The sequence below is a fragment of the Lineus longissimus genome, chromosome 16 (assembly GCF_910592395.1).
Source record: "Lineus longissimus chromosome 16, tnLinLong1.2, whole genome shotgun sequence".
In the NCBI taxonomy this organism is placed as follows: domain Eukaryota; kingdom Metazoa; phylum Nemertea; class Pilidiophora; order Heteronemertea; family Lineidae; genus Lineus; species Lineus longissimus.
This window is the reverse complement of record NC_088323.1, coordinates 4,943,218-4,964,840: the sequence shown is the minus strand read 5'-3', so window position 1 is coordinate 4,964,840 and position 21,623 is coordinate 4,943,218. Positions and strand designations below refer to the sequence as shown.

The 21,623-nt window shown below is 41.8% G+C and overlaps 3 protein-coding genes across 3 annotated transcripts; 2 read left to right on the top strand and 1 right to left on the bottom strand.

The window, feature by feature from the left end:
- The first annotated feature begins 903 nt into the window (after nucleotides 1-903).
- On the top strand, nucleotides 904-7,326 carry LOC135500614 (ciliogenesis-associated TTC17-interacting protein-like). Its single transcript, XM_064792164.1, has 9 exons — nucleotides 904-1,061; nucleotides 1,492-1,586; nucleotides 2,639-2,880; nucleotides 3,021-3,107; nucleotides 3,390-3,572; nucleotides 3,810-3,934; nucleotides 4,141-4,217; nucleotides 4,477-4,565; nucleotides 4,885-7,326. Exons 1-9 carry the CDS (start codon nucleotides 1,033-1,035, stop codon nucleotides 5,128-5,130), a joined length of 1,173 nt encoding a protein of 390 aa, XP_064648234.1. The 5' UTR covers nucleotides 904-1,032; the 3' UTR covers nucleotides 5,131-7,326.
- Nucleotides 7,327-8,049: 723 nt separating this feature from the next.
- Nucleotides 8,050-11,286, top strand: LOC135500298 (co-chaperone protein daf-41-like). Its single transcript, XM_064791682.1, has 6 exons — nucleotides 8,050-8,088; nucleotides 8,599-8,712; nucleotides 9,013-9,082; nucleotides 9,316-9,417; nucleotides 9,754-9,840; nucleotides 9,977-11,286. Exons 1-6 carry the CDS (start codon nucleotides 8,081-8,083, stop codon nucleotides 10,076-10,078), a joined length of 483 nt encoding a protein of 160 aa, XP_064647752.1. The 5' UTR covers nucleotides 8,050-8,080; the 3' UTR covers nucleotides 10,079-11,286.
- Nucleotides 11,287-14,359: 3,073 nt separating this feature from the next.
- LOC135500191 (ATP-binding cassette sub-family F member 2-like) lies at nucleotides 14,360-21,577 on the bottom strand. The gene is made up of 11 exons (XM_064791442.1): nucleotides 21,495-21,577; nucleotides 20,851-21,050; nucleotides 19,716-19,919; nucleotides 19,255-19,443; nucleotides 18,645-18,912; nucleotides 18,210-18,408; nucleotides 17,846-17,965; nucleotides 17,431-17,631; nucleotides 16,999-17,190; nucleotides 16,704-16,907; nucleotides 14,360-16,539 (listed from the first exon to the last, which is right to left on the bottom strand). The coding sequence occupies exons 2-11, from the start codon at nucleotides 21,041-21,043 to the stop codon at nucleotides 16,420-16,422; spliced, it is 1,890 nt and encodes a 629-aa protein (XP_064647512.1). The 5' UTR covers nucleotides 21,044-21,050; nucleotides 21,495-21,577; the 3' UTR covers nucleotides 14,360-16,419.
- Nucleotides 21,578-21,623: the final 46 nt, after the last annotated feature.

Sequence of the window (21,623 nt, the reverse complement as noted above, 5' to 3'; positions counted from 1 at the left end):
AACCACGCAGATGTACGTGGCCCAAATCCCCCTCTTTGAGCTGGTTATCGGAGTCTCATGGACTCCATGTAAGAACTACGCCATCGCCATCTTCAGGGCAAGGTAGGACCGTTTGGTCTCTTCAGTTCCTACCATACCCTGAAGATGGCGATGGCGTAGTTCAGACCTTTATTCAGTTCCTCCCTTACCCTGAAGATGGCGATGGCATAGTTCTTTCATGAAGCCCATGAGACTCCGATAACCAGCTCAAACGGGGAGGGGGATTTTGGCCACGTAGATCTACGCGGTTCGGCGCTGAAGGTGTTAACCAGATCAGGACATAGGCACAACCATGTTAAACAAACAGTGTTGTTGCCGACGTATGTGTTCACTGAACTTGGGATGTGTGTTGGCCCCCTGTTGAAATGCCGTCCAGTGCCAGTTGGTGCGCTTTTCGCTGATTTGTGCAAAATTCAAAATATCTCAAAAGTTCAATAGTTCACCCTCGATTTTTTTATTTTTTTTGTGTAGCGTAAGCAACTGTCTTTCATGGGAGAATGGTCATTGTAAGAATGTATAATATTTGGGGGTTTTCGTGATTGTCCGGCCCAATTTGCAATATTGCCATTTGGGATGGTGAACAGAGCTAGGAGCAAATGCGACGCTTATGATTTATTTAAAGAAACAAAATGCCCGATTCTGCAGAATCAGGGGAATCGGGCGTTTCCAGTGATATACGACACAAATGGGTTGTCCTCATGCATTCACTTTGGAAACGCATTTTAAAATAGATGTTACGTCCTGTTAATGCGGCACGTCATCATCGCGTACATTTGGGAAAAACTCCCCAACGAGACCAAAGCCCACAGACGCCGGGCACCTGCCGACCAAGAATTGGTCTGTAGTCGAGTCGGTATTGCCATAGTGACGTAAGGCGGCCATTTTCTGTTTTTGGAGTAAAAACTTATCAGAAATTTGGTTTTGTTTTGATCAAAACGAAGTGTCAAAAACCGTCAATTTGTTGAAATTTTCATTTCAACTCGTTCTGCAAGGATGAGTGCTATATCGGGCTTGACGCAGAGGTAGGGCCATTTATAAATTCACTGTAAGATTGATTAGAAAAAGGTGTTATGGAAGTAAAAAAAGCAACTGTCAATGATCTTGTATACATATGGGTACCCTATACATATACATGTATGGCATGCATGCATGCATGCTTAGGGCTATCATGCTATGCTGTCATGCATGTATGCATTTATTGCAGATTGCATGCAGTGTTGAAATTGAATCATGTCATGTCCATGATATCTGGCTGTTGTCATGTGATTCACTGATTGAGTTGAACACGAGATAGGCCTATCTCGTATTTGTTTGTCATTTGTGTGCATTGTAAAACATCTGATCATTACAATTTACATAGGGTCATACCATTGGCTTTGCGACTTAGTCAATCAAACAGAGCTTTGCCAAACAAGAATAAAATCTGAATATTTTCGTTTTTACTCTTTACAGTTCATTGGCTTCAGAGGGAAGTCAAATACAGATGCACATACCTGAGGAACCACCAAAGTCAAGTGAAGATGCCCTGGAATTTATATCCAGCATAGGTCAGTATCAACTATCATCAACAAAACCAGTGATGTGGTGATACTGATAGATTAGATGACAAAAACCGACCACTACACAGTTGAATTCAATTATAATGTAGCACTTTTCCATGGACAAATCGTTGCTCAAACATTTTTGCCATCCCCCGAGTTTTCTTTTAATAGGGATGTCCACATGTATAACTTGTTATTGTTATTGTATCATATCAGTAGGTATGGCAAGCCAAAGCGGAATTTATTCAAGACCGTGGAATTACTATTCAAGAAGTTAAATATATGTTCAAGACCAAAATATGTTCAATCCTGAATCAAATATTGTCAACCTTGAATCAAATATTGTCAACCTTGGATCAAATATTGTCAACCTTGAACAAAATATATTCAACCTTGAACAAAATATATTCAAGACTCACGTGACCATATTCAAGACGCACGTGACCACAAAAATTGATGACGTAGTTGCTCATGTTTTGATGCTTTACGGACTTTCCCGAACCCGCGTCCGGACTTTCCCGAACCCATGGTACTTGTGTTGCGTTTCGGAGCTCGAATTGTTCGCACGAGGTTTTGACACATGGTTGTACACGTACCTAGCCGCCTACACCTGACATGTACTGTAATCCTACACATCATGACATGGATGCCGAGTGAATGTCAGAGTCGATACATGTTTCACAGACATATCAGGCAAATTATAGGTTCAAAATGCGCAATGCCTGTCGTGAAACAGAACGCATCGGAAGTACCACAGATTCTACGCTCTACGTCATCAATTTTGTGGTCACGTGCGTCTTGAATATGGTCACGTGAGTCTTGAATATATTTTGTTCAAGGTTGAATATATTTTGTTCAAGGTTGAACATATTTTATTCAAGGTTGAAAACATTTGATTCAAGGTTGAACATATTTTAGTCTTGAACATATATTTCCTTCTTGAACTTATATTTAACTTCTTGAATGGTAATTCTAAAGTCTTGAATAAATTCCGCTTTGGCTTGCCATAAGTAGGATGACGTGTTTTAGTTGTGTTGAAACTGTTCTGTCTTTTTAAGGCGACGATGATTTCAGATATCTTGTCTTTGGTGATTCTCTCGTCACCACATCTGACACCGGAAAAGAAGTCGGAGAATTCACTGTAACTATCGAACCAACGAAGCACAAAGGCGAGGAATGCTTCCTGATTCACGCAAACAGTCATGGTATTGTCGACACCGTTCCCTGCGGGACGTCAATTACTGCTTATGTGTCAAAGAAACTAGAAACACTGGAACAACAGCATCATGAGTATGTCAAGGTGAGGAAGTTAGAACTATTTTCACTTAAATTGAAAAATTGATTCCAAAGTTCATTCATTTCACCACTTATACACATTTTAAAATACAATACCAAGGAGTGTGATAGAAAAATTGCATTTGGTTTATTTATCTATTTCAGTTAGAGAATCTACCTCTGGACAGAAAAACCTTTATAGTCAAACAGAATGATGGCTACGTGGTCAATAAAGTCATCACACAAGGAGAGGTGGGTAGAACTCCCTTTCAAATCGCTTAACTTTGAGATCATACTTCCTACATTGACTTCAGGTAAAGTTGGGGCTCGTGCCCTAAAGTTCAGTTGCTGTATACTGTTGAAGAAGATTCAATCAAAATTGTGTCTTCGTGGACCTTTTGTCATTAGGAGAAAGAACCATGAACCATCAGTGAAATTAGTGAGTTGTCTTTTCTTCTCCGGCACATTTGACTTGAGAGCATTCCAGCATGAAAGAAAAAGGCGACATTATTATTCAATTCATGATTTTTTCAGGATGAACAACGGATGGCACGGACATTTAAACATGAACACATGGAGGGGTTCATATCAGAAGGGTCGAACCTGTTATTGCAGAGGTTACTAGTGCGCAAGTGCCTTTCCACAAAAGCTGGCGTTCCAGACAATCTGCAGTTTACATCATTTGATTCTGATACGAATTTATGCTCAGCTGTCTATGTAAGTTGACCTAAATTAGTAAATTTAATTCTCAAGAAAAGTTCTTTTTCTCTGGGTGTTTGAGCGTAGATTATCTGCTCACCTGACTTCAAAATTGCTTCAAGCCAGCAGTTTCAGTTTACATAACGTTCACAGTGTTCAACGCAATAATGAACGTCCACTGCCCCGTGATTAGGGGGTGGTGTGTAGAGAGATATTGAATTATTTGAGGTCCAAAATTGTTGATGGTTCTTTCAGAAAACGCTTGAGGAAAGGAAGCAGTTTGTTGGTGATGATGATTTGGAGGTAGTTGGCGTTGAAAGAACAATAAACTCGCTGAGTGATCTTCCCACCACATGGCAGTCATACTTTACATTAGATGGGTATGTATAAACAAGGCCTTCACACAGTCATATATATAAACAGGGACTAGGGCCTTTAATTATCTTACATTACAAAACTTGGCACTCCACTTAACTTGGAAGCTCAACTGTACAGCGCACAAGTTATTATAGCAGCTGCAGTTTTCAACTTGACCTCAATTTCTTCCATAGTCCTAACCTGTCTTTTCTTTGTTATTGTGTTTCAGCCATTTATCGAATCGGGTGCAAGTGGGATCACCGGTCACCATGAAGCTGGTCCGAGTACCAACACCAGTACAAGAAGGTAAGAGTTGAGTACATGTACATGTTTGTATCACAAGACACTGTGGCAAAAAGGCCTAGTCGGGAACCACACATTAGACACAGTCCCGCAATTCAAAAGCCACAGCAATATCTGAATTTGATTCTGTTGATTAGACTTTCAAGCATTTATTGTAACCTCACCCTCTAACCCGGAATTCACTTGAGGGGGGGAACTACTGCCATACATTGTGTGAACTCTCTCGTACATTTAGAAGCAATTAAACTGCTCCTTCTTACAGATGAAGAACCACCAAAGCCAACCTTCGACAAACAGCCTCTGAATTGGGAAGAAGACATGCAGCTCTATTCGAAATTCTTGGACAGAAAGGTAAGGGAATCTGACACTTTTTTGCACATTAACAGTTAGGAACTTTTCTTCTCTTCTGTTTGTTGATAACACTATACTACAATTTTATTCACTTTCAAATACAGTTTGTTGTTTGTGGAAGAGTGCATCTCTCAGACATAGACGTGTCAGACGAAGACGGAAGCAAGTATTTGTTTGTACATGCATCCTTTCTCGTTGTAACGAATCCCTTTCTGAAACGAACATTTTGCTTCAAACTCCAAGGAGATTGTTAATCATAGTAGCGTTGTTGTACTGTAATGTCATAGTGTACCTAATCCCAACTCATCATCTCTTTCAGGAGGAACTAAAAGGGGACCATGCAGTGTACATGCGACATCATCCAGAATTGAGAGCTCTGCTGGCGGACTTCCTTCAATTCCTGCTATTACGGAAACCAGATGACGTCTTAGCGTTTGCAGCGGAGTATTTTGCTTCGTTTTCTGCACACGTACCAAACTCGTCACCGTACTTGAACTCAACACAGCAGACGCCTTTTGGAACACGCACCAACACTAAAGTTAGCAGCTCAGGACAGAAACCGTAAACATGTTACTTTCAGACGACAGAAAATGTGCAGTTTTCATGACATTATTTTTGGTGCAGTGAGATTCTGAGAAAAAAAACATTTTGTAGGAGATTGAGGCTTCAGGGAAGAGTTCTGAGGTCTCTTTGTTGTCCTTTTTAAATGGCAGTAATCTATCCTTCTTCCAAAATACCACTGGGTCAGGGTAGGGAAAATATATCCAATGCAAATCCCTTCTTGTCTAAAGCAGTCGGTGAAGACTGTCTGTGTTGCAAACTTCCTCATATTGAATTTAGTAGAGTAGCTGCTTTCCTTAGGGCATACTCTATGTCATTGACAAATGAGTATGCTCTCTTGCTCGTAAGTCCCTTTGTCTCCAAATTTACAGTACTCTCTTCTGTAACCATCCATTATAGTCGGCTGACTTTTTGGCAGGACTTGAATCCTGGTTGAAATATAGCATGACCATGAGTGTCTTCTTCTCAATGTCTTCTTTAGGCCATATTCCTCCGTCTGAGAGTACAGTTTGACATGTACACCGTTGCCCATGGATTCTCAGGGCGTCTCGGATGAAGCAAAACATCTTATCTTTTGATCTTGTCAAGTCCTGCACTCTTTTGAGGAATATAGTCATTCGTTATCGCTTCCAATCGAATATTGCATCATCAGATATTTATTTGAATCCTTTTCTAGGTTTAGACTTTTGATTGAAGGAACACCTTTCGATAAACCCCTTTTCCTCTCGATGTCTTAACTATTTTCTTCCATGAACCAAGATGGGGCCAGTAACTAAGAAACACGATAGTGTCCTAGAATAGGCCAGTCTGGTGAAAGTGATATCTGGCTGATTTGGAACTCATCTGGGTCATTCAATCCGTGGGAGACGGCCGAGTTTAATGTGAATGACTCGAGTGCTTTTCATGGCTACATGGTTTTCCATGGTTGTGAATGACTCGATTGCTTTCCATGGCTGCATGGTTTTCCATGGTTGTACTGTTATTGTATTGAATGGCTCCTGCATAATGTGTGCTTTTAACTAAACAGTATTTGTACATGTATGTTTGTTGGTAGTTGTACAGAGATTAATATAAGTTGACTTAAAGGGGGACTATAGGCTGGAGCTGGATGTGATTCATATGCACAGTAAGGGGACTGGGTCATGTTTTGTTTAGTGATAAATGTATTCCTCATGCCAGGGTCGAGGTGTCCTGATTAGAGAGATGAAGAATAATGGAAACAACCACTTTGGGACTAAACCTAGTGTCCTTAATAGGGAGGTTGTCCTTAATAAAGAGGTGTCTGCTAAGGGAGGTTTCACTGTACTGAGAGATAGGAAAGACCTAGCTGCTGCCTATAGCGTTCCTTTGTTTACAATATCAACATGTCTATTTATGAATAGGAGTCAAAAACCACTGCAATCAAAACCCTGGCATTGTTTTATCCAAGATCATACTACTGATACATTATGTGGGTAAACTTGCTGTTATATCACCCCAGTAGAAGATTTAGGGGTGGCACATTCTGCAAACCTTCCGTATCAATAATCTATGAGTGTGCACCAATGTTCGTTAAAATGCCAGTGTTCCTTTGTCCTTTAAAATAAACCAAATGTCTACACTATTCTTTGTTGCAAATTATATACATGTACACAATCAAACTTAAAGGGGTATACGCTGTTTATTTGCATATATTTATGGTAAATCTATTCCCTATTTCTATATATGGGGTATTTCCACCATGCTTTTTGTGCAGGCACTGGAATGCCTGGACAAATTTTTTTCCATGTAAGCAAAAAGTTGTACAACTTGCTGAGAATCATATTTATTTGGACAGGCCTTCTAACTTAGCGAGTTTGCCTTGCATGGGAGAAGACTGGGGAAAGTGTGCATCACAATATCAAAACAGACCAAACATTTTACTGGAAAACCTGCTCCTTTCTTTCAGTTTTCCAGGGCAAGGCAGCAGGAGTTAGTCAGGAGGCTAGTCCGATTCTCGGAAAGTTTGGAAGCTAATCATTGCGGGTGAATCCTGTACTGTATTCTGTGTGTGAGTAGAGGTCCAGGTCAATTTGACTGAAGATTCCTGGTCTTGCATTTTGCAAGACTGCATAGAATCTTTGGTCATCTTGAGTGACATGAATTTGTTTGTATCATAGATCACATTGTGTATACTTGTTATTTGTACAGATATGAAATAAGAGTATTCTTTCAAAGAAAAGTATAGTGTTTTGTCTGATTTGTTTTTAAGGGGAAGGTTCCCTCAGATTATCCAAGACAAATATTGATTTGCTCACATGCAAATTAGACTCTCCCTGGGCAGCCCATCGTGTCATCCTAATTTGGTATCCTCATGGTGAGGACCGAGGCCGGTCCACAGCATCCGGAGTGTAATGCAAATGTTCTCATATACTCCTAAAGTAAGCGGAGCTGCCCACTGGTGTAAGTGGCTTTAAAAAAATACCCATTGACACAGATGTGAATATCCCTTCTTTGGTTGTGATCCCCACCTAGACTAGAGATTCTGTGGTGATGATAGATCTTGGATTCCTTTCACCTCTCAGCCATATGAAGACATAGTCACCACAAGAATGCCAGGATAAAATGACTTTAGAGGGTATGTCAATACTGCTTGTCTATCAGTTCATGAAGGGTGGGACTGTCTCAATCTTCCTAGTTGTGACTTTGTCCTCACGGCCCCTAACACTTTATACATTCCTTGGGGAATTTGACTGACAATGTCCCTCTAGCATGTTTTGTTCCACAGTTATTCTTACCTAGCACATTTTACTCACCCGGATTCTTATCTACGGTTAGTCACAACCGGGGTCACAACCAAGCTTCGCCACGTGCAGTGAGGACAGAACGTTCGAGAATTTTCCCGCGTTATTGTTGGCCAATCAGCATCAAGCTTATAAATATCTTCGGGCCAGTCGTCACATGTAGAAATAAAAAGCCGTCGAGATCAAGCAGCTATGGCCAAGTACGCACCATTCTTGATAGATTTACCGAAATGACAAACGAAAGATCGCCTTGAAATAAATGTATAGATGCTTCTAATAACCAAGTACCCGTGCAGCATGCAAAAAGTCGCATGTGTATTGTTCTTTTGTCGTTGGAAGGGGTGTTTCCCACTGGCGGTTCTGCGCCGGTTTCGATGAATGCACGCTGCGTGTGCACACGGCAGTGCATTGCGTTGTACATAATTCGCATTCCTGCATTTTCACTAGATACACTAGGCCAACCTCGGACTGGGGCTAGTGATTGTGATTGACCTAGTTTCATGTAAAGCAGCATTGGACGATAGGCCTACGGTATATTATCCACGTTGTACATCACAACGTTAATTCCCTCTCAAAACTGGCCATGAGAAGTACGTTTTCGGCCGCCGTGGGTCGTGGCAACAATGCTTCATCCTCTGCCATGACGACTGACGTGGCCGAGTATCTTGACTCCTCATATATCTCACTAACCACACTGTTTTCTGTTGCAGATTACATCCTCCAGTGCTATGGGCTCAGGACAAAAAGAGAATATTCCTCACAGTCGAATTAAATAATATAAAGAAAAATAATGTTAAACTTGAACCAAAAGTGTTAGAATTTGAGTAAGTAGACGTGCTATTTTGGTTGACGTGTCTTTGTAGAACGTGCGATTGTGACTGCTTAATGTTTCACTGTGTCCATCAGATCATGAATTGGCACCAGTGTGTATTTGCAAAGACCAAAGTATGAAAGTTACAATATTTGCTGGAAAGTGTCCGACATTTGTCAAATCAATCCATCCGCTTTTCACAATATGCAGAGATTGACAGCATGTTTCTAAAGCATCATTTCCCGCCTGACTGATTTTTAAAAAGACTTGGCCTGCGATGATACCTCTAACACCAACCTTTTGGTTATTTCAGTGTCATTGGAGGATCGGACCAGAAGGAGTATGCATTCACGCTGAACTTAAACCAGGAAGTGATACCAGCGGTAAGTCGAGGAAAAAAGTCTGGACTCTGAAAAGTAAAAGGTCATGTCCGTTCCTTGTTTTCTCCAGAAAGGTGTCTGAATATGGGCAGGGTTTGGAATGAGCGCTTAGAGACAGTACGGTTGTACAGTATAAAGAGCTGTTAAGGGAGAAGGTCATGAAAAATATCTCAGGAATTCAGTCCTTGTTCCTTGAAAATATTCATTTTATATTCTAACAACTCATTTTATTCCAGGACTCAAAATACGGTGTTCTGCCCAACAAACGGAATTTGGAAATTGTTCTTATCAAGAAAGTTGAAGGAAGTTGGCCCAAGTTACAACAGGAAAGCAAAAAAGTAGGCTGACATAATAGCGATGCATTTTCTCTTTACTCTTAACGATAACTAACAAATTCAGGTGGGAGGGTATCCTGCAAATGGAGGTGGCAGCCAAGGGAGGTTCTATTGTCTAGTACTTCGTTGAGGATAGTAAGCTATCCCCCTCCTGATCAAAACCAGCACCTTCCTATGCAACTGTCATGCTCATGGCACTATTACACGCATGATACGCAATGCCACGGCAAGTTGAAGCGCACATTTCATAAAGCCAGTATGCATTACGTTTGGACTTGGCAAAATGGCATTCGAAAACATGGTGTGATCATGTAATAAAACCATTTGTCATCTTTTCAGCCTAACTGGTTAAAAACAGACTTCAGTAGATTTAAAGATTCGGATGAGTCTGATACGGAGGAGCCAGAGGGTGGAGACTTCGCTAATGTAAGTTTCAATTCTTTCACTTTCAGTCCGAAAGCTTTTAGCGAGAACTAATGATTTACTCTGTCTAAACCCCGCCCTTGAACAAGCAATTATAACCCCAATTGATAAATCAATTCTCTCTTCGCACTATTTTCAGGTAATGAATCAGTTGGGATCATTCGAACAGCCCGAGATGCCCGATGATATGCCCGAAGAAGAAGACAGTGACGACGACATGCCCGATCTGACGGACAGCTAGGAACGCCACCTAGTGGACAAGTCTAAAACTTAAAGAGCTTTGTGCACATCATGGTTTTCTGCAGTTGGCCTGGTGGACTCTTGAAAGTGGGACCTAATTAGAAATTATTATGTGGTTTGATTGTTGTTCTGAACACACCAGAAAACTTTGATCTGCGCAGATTTTCAGAAATTCCTGATTTTGGCTTCTTTGTAAAAATTCGCCCAAGTTCATCATGTTCAAAACTTTAGGAGATTTGTACCTAACTTTTATTTCTCATACGTTTCACAACTGTACTACTATGTCTGTGCTCTGACATGCAGTTGTTTTCTTTTTGCTTTTTCTTTCAAAACCAGTTTGCAAGTATCTCTTGGTTTTGAGTTTGTCATTGAAGATATGTATGTCATTCAGAAGTGTCGATTACATGTTGCACATTACTGTTTAACACTTGGCTTTATTTCTGCTATATGGGTAGGTTTGATATAGTCTGAATTCAGACTCCCAGATTGTCTTAATTCCGAAATGACTCCAAGTGAAGGCTCGTCCAGAACTGATTTCAGATTATCTACATTCAAAAGGTAATTCTAGTTGTTGCATTAAAAAGTATTTTAGAGGTTGAGATGAAAATTTGGGTAAGAGGCGAGATGTCTGTTTGAGAAAGTGATGCTGTATTGAGCTGTTGAAACTGTCTTTACATTCCTTCCAATGCAGTTGATGGAGGGGTGTCTCAATGCCATGCCGGCACTAAGGATGTCTACATAGTTCTTATGTGGACTGTGCCACAGATTAACATCCGGGAGGCAGACGATTATCCGAGTGTATTATTACCCTGAGAGCCGGACATGTATTGAGACACTCTTCTGTAGTCCGATTTGCTTTTTCGACCAAGACAGATCGGAGCCCAAGCAAAACAAATGCGCACACTCAGAACACGTCAGAAGGCCTAAGCCAACTTTGGACAATGCTCCTGTTTTTACCACCTGTAACTGAGCTATGAAAATTGTGTTGGTCCCAGTTTCTATCTCTGTTGCGAGCTAAACTGTGACGTATAATGTTGGTCTCGTGGTGACAGCCTTTGAAAATTTCCAGAATGTCTAAAATGTGAAGTCATTATTTCAGATTTTGATATGGACCCTGTTCAGATTCTTTCTGTTAATAGTCAATCAAAGTTGTGTAGCGCTTTTGTCCCTCGCTGTGAGGGATATGATAATAAACAAAATTTGTACAAATACCTGTCTTTGTCGTGGTCACTTGGATATTGTTCGCCTTGGTTGCAGTCCAAAGTGAACAAATAAGAAGACTGTTGAAGGGAGGGAAAAGCTAGATAAATGGCTGGGTTGGTTCACTGATTCTGCGCCATCCTTTCCTCCAGTGGCCCACACATTCTCACTGTCCTGGGTCCCCCAGACTTTCACAACCAGTGGCTCGTGTAACAAGAGTCCCCTGTCTCTCACAACTTGTCCCCTGTCTCTCACAACCTGTAGCTTGTTGAGCAGTGGCTGGATTATAAAGTCCCTGGTCATTCACACTTCACATTCTATCTCTCACAACATGTGGTATGGGTCAGGGTATAGTCCCTGGTCTTCCACAACTTGGTCCCCTGTCTCTCACAACAACCAGCCAGTGAAGCAGGAGGCATAGTCCCCGGTCTCTCACAACCTGTACTGACTGAAGGAGGTATAATCCCTTGTCTTTCACAAATTGTGTCTGAATGAAACGAAAGGAGTATAGTTGCCTGTCTTTCACAGCTTTTAGCTGGCGCAGCAAGAGAATGCTGTCGCCAGTATTTCACAACCTGCGTCTTGTGAAAAAGAAGGCATATGGTCGTCTGAACGTGTTTCGAAACCTGAAGCTGGTATAGCAGATAAAGTAGTTGCCAGTCTTTCGCACCCTGCATCTGGTGAAGTAGGGAGTATAGTCAGTCCCCTGTCTCTACAACTCTCTGGTAGGTGAGATCCCGTCTTAGAAGAGATACTAAATATTCATATGAAGCTTTAGCATAGACACGCATTAAGATGGCCTCTTAGTTGGTGATTTTTCGCTTCAGATGAGAAATCCATATGGCCAATCATCTCTTGTTGAGTGGCCAGACAGCAAGCACCAATGGGCCTCTGGCTGCCAACGAGAAGACCTAGTGGCAGTGTGAAGTAGAGGCACCACCAGTGGAGGACCATAACCATCGTTTGTCTGCTGGTGCCACTGATAATTCACCGGTTCTACCCCTTCATTTCCTCCGAGCATTCTTACTGTCTTTCACCTTTCACAACTGGTGGCTGGTCTAACAGAGCGAATAGTCCCCTGTCTTTAACCAGTAGGTTCACTCGCACAACAGCATGTAGCAGGTGTAGCAGGTGGTATAGTCCCCTGCCTGTCACAACCAACGGCCACTAAAGAACTAGAAATGATCCGTTGGTTTTCCCAACCTGTGACTGGTGTAACATGAAGTATAGTCACCTGTCTTCCACAACTTGCACGGGCTGGGTGGAGCCAGAGGAATTTAGTCGCCCAGTTGCCTTCAACTATTTTTGGCCGGGCGGTTTAGCAGGGAGGATAACCCCCTGTCTCCTACACTTTTGTACTATATATCTTTGAAAACGTGTTGCTGTTGAAATAAGAGGGAAAATCCATGGTCCCTCAGCCCGTGGCAGATGTTACAGGAAATGAAGTCCCCGGGGTGAAGTCCTCTATCTTTCACAACTCGTGGCCGAGTGTAACAGGAGGAATATCGTCGCCTGTCTTTCACATACAACCTCTGGCTGGTGTAGCAACCTGTATTCACAACCTGAGTTTGGTGAAGAAGGAGATACCACATTTTGATGGTGTAGCATAGGTGGTTTAGTACTGAAGGCTTTGTTCACACCAGATCAGGACATAGGCATGAACTTGTCCCCCTGTTCAAAGACATCAAAGCGAAAGTGAAAAACGAGGACATTTCTGTTTCCCACCGCAACGGGCCTGTGCATTTTACCGTCGCTCTATATTGTTACCTGCAGAAATGTCTTTCGCCCAATGAGACAGTAGGGCACCTTATCTCTTCTGGATGTGCCCTCCCCTTCATAGCTCGCCATGTTGCCAGAGAGTGTACCAAGCCTTTGCTGGATGTGCCATGCCCCTTCGTTATTCGTAATCTGTCTGATCTAGATGTGTTCTCTCCCAACGAAGTGCACCATGTTTCTACAGGGTGGACCTTGTCTCCACCCTTGTGTCTCATTTTCACATTGTGAATACATGATCATTTTCATAAAGGGATTGCATGAAATCAGAACGCCAGACCTGAAGAGACAGTAGATACTGCAACAACCATACCATTACAATGCTGCCACAACCAGACCTGATAATACGTACAGCATAGCTGTCACAACCAGACCTGATAGACAGGAGATACTGGCACAACCAGACCTGATGAGATTGCAGATGCTGCCACAACCAGACCTGATAAACAGCATGTGCTGTCACAACCAGACCTGATAGACAGGAGATACTGGCACAACCAGACCTGATGAGATTGCAGATGCTGCCACAACCAGACCTGATACAGCATGTGCTGTCACAACCAGACCTGATAGACAAGAGATGCTGGCACAACCAAACCTGATGAGATTGCAGATGCTGCCACAACCAGACCTTGCGAGATAACAAACGCTGTTACACCCAGAGCCAAGTGCAGCACGAGCAGATCCACACCTGATAATCTATCCCAAAGCAGACCAATGAACAAGCTCGACAGCAAAGATTACTTCGGAGCACAACAACTGCTGTGGCATGATTAGCCCCTTGGCTGAACCACTGTGCTGTCCATCATCATCCAAGGTGGACTAGGTTCTATGATATGGACGTAAGGAGAAAATGCAATGCCCATAAGGTGCAAGGATGGTAGAAGTAATTATGGACTGATAAAGATCTGTATGGGGGACTGTCAGTTAGGCATCTGGTCCGGCACCTGACCCTTGTTGGTCAAGACGAGGCAAGGAGACTGCCGAGAGAAGAATTCAACCACACCTCCATTGCAGTGTTGAACATTTTACACTGAGGGCCATGTTTGAGCCTCAGGAGGCTTGATTTTTCGATCAATATGAAGATGGGATCGACTTGCATGTGCTGTTGGATTCGATGGAACATACCATGCCTGAAGACTTTTCAGCACATTTTGCCCTTGACAACAGGTGTGATAGAATTGACACCTCACAGTTGGGACTCTACTGAAATCAAAACCGATGAGTGCAGCTCAAAGTCTGCTCCTTTATTAGAAGAAAGACCCATCAGTGTGATGTGAATTCCTTACAAATTCCAAGAACTCCGCTGTTGGTTTTAAAATGTTTTTATTCCATTTCACATCATTCACATAGTGTTCCATTATAATTTAGAAGAAGTAAAACTGAGGAAACCTCATACACGTATCGTACCACTGTAACCAACTGCAGTCTCTGACCTGTGCGGCCAGACTTTTTTTATTCCTTGTTTAGCGGTCCTCGGGGGAAATTTACTAAAGCCACTTAAAACAAAAGACGACGCTGCCACAATATTGGTAGGTGTTATGAAACTCGAAACAAACCACAGCTGGTCCACAGTTTTTGTTTAAATTAAGATGTTCATTTTACATCATTAGAACAACTACCAAAACGCTAACAACCAAGATCACAATTTTTTTCAGTGCCGATTGGCTCTGTTATGCTGAACTAATCTATGATGCAGTGAACGGCAATGGCATCATGTGATGCACAGAGTCATGAATTTGCCTGCATACATTTTGGGCTGTCTCAAGAGCGTGAAGTTGCACTTGATTGGAATACCAGTCCTCGGCAGAAAAATGGCTAATTTTGAGGGGCTGAATTACATGCCAGGAAAGAAGGAATAACATTAATGCAAAAGAAAATTTCAGACCAGCCCCTGTGTGCTCATCTTACAGTACAGAACAGCAAAGAAACAGTCTGTTCAAAAATAAAACAGTACAGAAACTGGAAATTTTGGTATACAATGGCAGAACTGGCCAAACTTTTCTTCTTAAACGAAGACAAAGAAATTAATAAGATGCATTTTTCATTTAAGCTAAGAAGTGTGCCGTATTAACCTTATTATCTACAAAACCCTGTTTTGTCGAATAAACCTAAAGAGCGTGTGGGGTATTCATTGTTATCTGATTGATGGAGTAGCTAGGGACGAACCTGACGCACAAAAACTGATTTATTCAATGGATTTGCTTTTGAAATAAAGACTAAAGTAGGAAAAGCATAAATACAACAATGGATGCCCAGAGATTCATTGTCAATCTCGGTTATGAAATATACCTAACATTTTTATCAAGAAGTGTGACGTCTGCTGAGGCAAAAAATCGTAACATAGATAAAGACACCAATAAGTAGATAGTAATATCACTGAAGAGCCTTTGTGGTAGATTTAGAAAACTTAACTGACATAAAGTTCCTTTCATTCATTACTGTAACTGACAACAGTGCAATACATCACAGCAGTACAGAGTAGTTGAAGTACAATTAGCAGCCAGTCCCACTCTAGTCCATTTCATGAGAAAGTGACACACAGATTTTAAGAACATGACCGATGACAAGAGATTTGAAGTGAAATACTGACATATTTTCCCAGTTATTTCATTTTTTTTATGTAGTGCCAATTGTACATGAAATGAACTACAGCCTTGTAGAAGCATCACAATAATTATGTCCTACAAGAGACTAGTTTATCAATGCACTACGGTGTGCAATGTACATCTACCATTATGGGCACAGTGAATAGAGTCTCATCACAGATTCCAAGGAGAACCATACAGCACTGTCACAAACAACAGTAGTGCTTCCCTTTAAACATTTCTTGTGATCCAGAGAGGACAAATTCATGGGAGGCATCAATGGTCAGCCTCTTCGAAACACTGTCATTTGCTCTCACAAATTGTTATTAACTCCGTTCGGTTACATCCATCACATCAGAACCTAAACAATGTCTGTCCATCCTGAGTGGAGCAGATTTTTGCCTACATTCAATACCCTACTTCAATGGGAGAAAAAATATGGAGGGCCGGAGTTGAGAAATGTGTCCTAGCAACACTGCCACATACAACAGGACCAGCATAAAACAGGTCACCACAGTGGTGATAGGCACTCGTGGAAACCACCAACAGCCGGAGCACCACCCAAAAAGCTCGCCCACCTTCGGTTCTTTTACCAGACGAGCAATTGTACAAGTTGTCGTAGCAGTATCTTGCACTAGTTAGTGATGAACATGCTCACTTCATAGCGCCACCTATGCTTATGCATCCAATCACAAACACATTTTGACCCCTTCAGACAGACGCTATCACACTTCCAGGAATAATATGATAAATAGATAGAATGGCCTAAAGAACAATGTTGTTATTTATTCGCTTCGAACTCTTTCCGCACTTTCTTCGCTAATCGGTTCTTGTACTGGAAGATGTCTCCCTGCCACTTTGTGATTGTCTGATGTTCGCACACCCAGATCTCCTTGGCAACCTGAAGAGAGGAAATGTTGTTTTTTTTAAAAAAGATTTCAAGAGAAGGTGGTCATATTAAGTGTGGACTTTCTTCAGTACGTCTTTCTTTCTGGAGCAAATCATAGACCAAAATTCTACCCACAATCACTCCTCTCTCTCTCTCTTAATAAAACTTTCACCTACCTGAGATATAAGCCTGAAGTCGTGACTCACTAAAATCATGCCTCCCTCAAAGTCATTCAGCGCATCGGCCAGCGAATCTATCGTCTCGATATCCAAATGATTGGTCGGTTCATCGAGTAAGAGAATGTGAGGCGACTGCCAAGCGATCCATGCAAATATCACACGGCAACGTTGGCCATCAGAAAGATTGGCCATCGGACAGGTCTGGAGAAAAAAAGAGAAGACTCTTACAAAACAAACTCAACAAAAGGGCCACTACAATAACGACAAAGTGACAGTAGGCCAGGCACCATACCTGCTGCATCCCAGTAAGGCCATATCGCCCAACGATTTTCCTCATGTCTTCGATTTCTTTGATGGCGGGGAATGCCTTCATCATCCATTCTAAAGCTGACAAATCCAAGTCTAAGATCTCCTGAAGATGCTGGTGGTAGCGACCGATCTTTAAGTGGGCGTGTTTCCTAATGAGACCGTCAGTCGGGTGAAGCTGGAAGACAAGAATGAATTATCAATTAATGACAAGACAGGATGACTTTGTTATTTCCCCCATCCTATATCATCCATGTGCAGAAATGGAGATGTATATTCTCATTAAAGACCAATGTGAAACTCGGTTACAGCAATGTCAAGTCTGTGTCACTGAACTGAGCAGAAAGGCAAATTTTGAACGAGTTGAATAGAAATGAGGCTAACCCCATTGTAGACATCGCCCTATGCTTTAACTTACGTCTCCACATATTAACTTCAACAGCGTAGATTTCCCAGCACCGTTAGGTCCGACTAAAGCCACTCTCGTGTCCAAGTCCGCACCAAAGTCCAAGTCTTTGTAGATTAATGGCTTGTCGTCTCCGTACTTGAAGTAGACGTGTTGAACTTGGATGATTGGAGATGGCAACGTGCCGCAGTCCAGGAAATAAAAGCTTAGATTCTGAAAACGACAAAGGGATGCACATTACACCAGCAGGCAAATATATATCTCTCTCTCTTTTTCTGCAGTCACTTTACATGTAGCTCAAAGATTTGAGTGGCCACCCTAAAAATCTGAAAAAAACATTGTAGATGAACTCTTTCAGGCAGAACAATAGCCTTTTATCCAAATTTTTGGACTTGGAAGACTTTCTTGCATTGAACTGGAAACATACCTTGTTTGAGGCTACTTTCTCAGTCAGACCACTGTCCACCATCTTTTTAAGAGTCTTCTCCTTACTCTGGGCTTGTCGCGCGAGCTTTGCGCTACCATGACCGAACCTGGCAATATAATCCTGGAAAGCAAATAACAAACAGTTAGTAAACCATGACCAAAAGCACAATAAGCTGATCCAGAATTTTCAATTCTAAATCTGAAGTCAGTGGTTATTTCGCTTCGAATGTTCGAGCATTGTGCCAGACACGCCATCTTGTGTGGAGTGTGGCACTTAACCTCGGCCTATTATGTCATCATTCTTCAGGAGGGTGAAGGCAGTGCCCAGCTAACAGAGGCGTCCACTAGAGGAGGGTCCACTCTACCTTCATGTGAGATATTTGATTCTGCTCCCACTTGTATTGCTTCATTTGATTCTCCATCAACTCGCAACGCGTCTGCATGAACTGGTCGTAGTTTCCCGTGTACGACGTCAACTTCTTCTGATCCATGTGGATGATGTTCGTACAGACGCCGTTCATGAAATCTTGCGAGTGCGAGATGATCACGAGGATTCGCGAATATCTGGAATGAGGGTTGGCAAAATTGTCAGATTATCCACACGATGTCGGATTATGTTCGATTCGGAGAACCGAGGAGGAACTGAAATTCCTGGTTAGGAAGAAGGCTCAAAGGAAAGCTAACTCAAATTCTCCATGACACAAGAGTACAGAGTGCTGTTCATCATCAAGCTATTGAGCCTTTATTTATTTCATCAGAGCAAACTGTTTTCATCAAAGAACAAAGAAACATGTACTTACGTTTTCAATTCCTCCTCAAGCCACACGCATGCATCCAAATCTAAATGATTGGTGGGCTCATCAAGTAGAAGTAGGGAAGGTCGAATATAGAGGGCTCTGGCTAGCGATATCCTCATCCGCCAACCTCCCGAGAAGTTCTTAACCTTTTGGTCCTGCATTTGTTTGGTGAAGCCGAGACCATGTAAGATGCGCCCAGCCCTCATCGCAGCTTTATCGGATTCCATCGATTCTAAATGCTCCAAAATGTCCATGAGAAGTTCGTGAGATCCTAGAAGTAAAGGAGCATTTGGCTAAAGCTTGAACCACCCACATTTTTCTGAAGCTATTATGCTGAAGAGTGTAGATGTAATACAGAATTCTGAACCTGAAGTCAGTGGTTATTTCGCTTCGAATGTTCGAGCATTGTGCTAGACACGCCATCTTGTGTGGAGTGTGGCACTTAACCTCGGCCTATTATGTCATCATTCTTCAGGTATAGACAAAACTTCCAATGTAATGGAAGACATATGTTTGGAAAGACACCTTACCCCTGTACACATTTTGGCTTAAAGAGCTCGGGTACAAATGTTGGTGTTGGTCGATGACTCAAGTCGTCCTTTAATACACTTACGTTCGTCCTCCTTCAAAGAGAGCTCCTCAGCTTCTGCTTCAAGCCTCTTTCTCTCTTCATCGACGTCGACGACCGCCTGCAGTGCCGTCTTGTCACTCGGACCCATCTCGCGTTGCAGATGGTAGATGTCGATGTGGTCTGGCATCGGGAGCTCCCTCTTTGCTAGAGATGTCAGGAGGGTGGTCTTACCTGGAAAACAATTGGGTGAAGAGTTTCAACTTGAAATATCATGATACATGGAGATATTATAAATTAACTTCAACATGATTTAGCTGAGAAAACAGTAGCTGTACTTTGCTAACATATTATAAACAATAGACACATGTCAAATGCCTTTGGAAACACCCAAAAGGCTTTTTACCGGAATGTGTTGCGATGGAAATATGAAATTTTATCAAATATCTCACTTTTATTCTTTGGGGACATACAAATGAATGGGATATGTTACAAATTCAACTCACCACAACCGTTGTAACCAATGAGGCCATAACGACGCCCGCAGTTTAGTACCAGCTTCGTCTCTTGCAGGAGCTCGACGCCATGAAACCTGATGGTGACTTTCTCCATGTGCAGGTCTCGGCTGTCCTTGTGGGAGGCCAGGACACCAGTGCATGATCGGAATTTGGCACCCAAATCAAGCGAATCGATTCCGTTTGCTATGCCATCTTCAGTAAATAAAAGAACATAAAATTTAGAATGATAGTTTCCTCTAGCGATCAATTGATATGCCTACATGTATTACTCAAACCACTGAGTTAAGACCACACACACTTACTTTAGTCTGACAAGCTATTGGGCATTTGAGTGGAAAACATCACCAGTCACACAGACCGGCAGTGATGGACCCAGTACCGGCACTTTGAAACGTTTTGCTCTATGATTGCTTAACAAAGAACTAGGCAGGTAGGCAGGTGTGAAGCAATCCATCTGCATCAAACAACAGAATGCTTCATACACATTTTCATCATCATCAGCAGTGGAATTTACATAGGCCTGCAATTTATTTGCTCTTTAGATAGAGATCAGATTGAGGTAAGTGCTTCCAATCTTTTATCGAAATTCCCCTGAAGCTAATTTTTGTTATACCTGTTTAACAGCTGGTGGTAATAAGTGTCAACCATTTCCCGGTTGACAATCGGACAATTGCTGCTCTCCATTCATAAACACCAGATGTCATACTCTATTCAATATTCAAGAATGATATTCATAGAAGACCACACCTTCTGTTACAAATATTTATGCAGACACCCATTCATTCATAACTATAAAAGCTTTATCATTTTGACTATTTTTTCATTTGATTATTAATTTGAGATTAAATACACCGAACAAACACTTCTCTTGTTTATAAGCATGAACAATATCAAAACATTGAAGGCTCCTATTCAAAAAAAGACCAAACACATCAGTACTCTCAAGAAAAATTTACAAGCAAAAAGCTAAATGGAAACAGCACTTTTTAAAAACCTAACTTTCATTTCTAATTACCGGTTAAGAGATTGATTACTTTCCCAATGAAGAAACCACTTCGAATGTTCAGATGAAAATATGTTTGTTGCAAGAAATTACCAATTGTCAGGTGTATACTTTGCCTACCTGCTGCGCCATTTGCAATAGAAGGGCGTCTGTCTGGCGTCGGGCACGCACTACTCTGTCGACTGCTTCCACGGCTGTCGCCATTCTGTGTCTCCTCCCCGTCATCTACGACTAACGTCTTCGCTTTGTTGCCAGGAGTCTTTCTCGCTGCCTTCTTCTGAGCTTCACGACGTTTTTTCTGGTCTGATGGCATTGTGATTCTGAAAATACATTTTTTAAATTCTAGAAATATGTGGAAAACTACAGAAGGATATTTTAAAAATCTAGCAGGGTTCAAGTTACACTTGACTTATTAGTGATACAAATCAAAGTTATGACAAAATAAAAACCTCTGAACACTTCAGAAGGCCAGAGCAACTTCAGACAAAACCCATGGTTTCACTTCAGGCGAAACGGATGTCTTTACTCTCTTTGAATGTATGGACAATGTACATAGTGATAGTGTACATTGTGTATGCATGTACATTGTGCGAGACACACTGCGTCATCAAATACTACTGCCGGCTGGTAGAAATGTCAACCCCTTCTTCAGTCGAAATACAACCAGATCAACGAAAATCGGCACTTTAAAATTTCCAAATCAGTACACTAAAATCTTATTATTCATCTCACATGCGAAACTATGTAAAGAAGAACATAATTACCTGTGAAATTAGCGTTTTGTGATATGAATGAAATGGAATGTCGCAATCCGGCTTCTTCACGTGTATTCGCCGGAGCTAAAGGAGCGACAGTAGGGTGAGAATTTGTGACGTCATCAACATATATTCCGA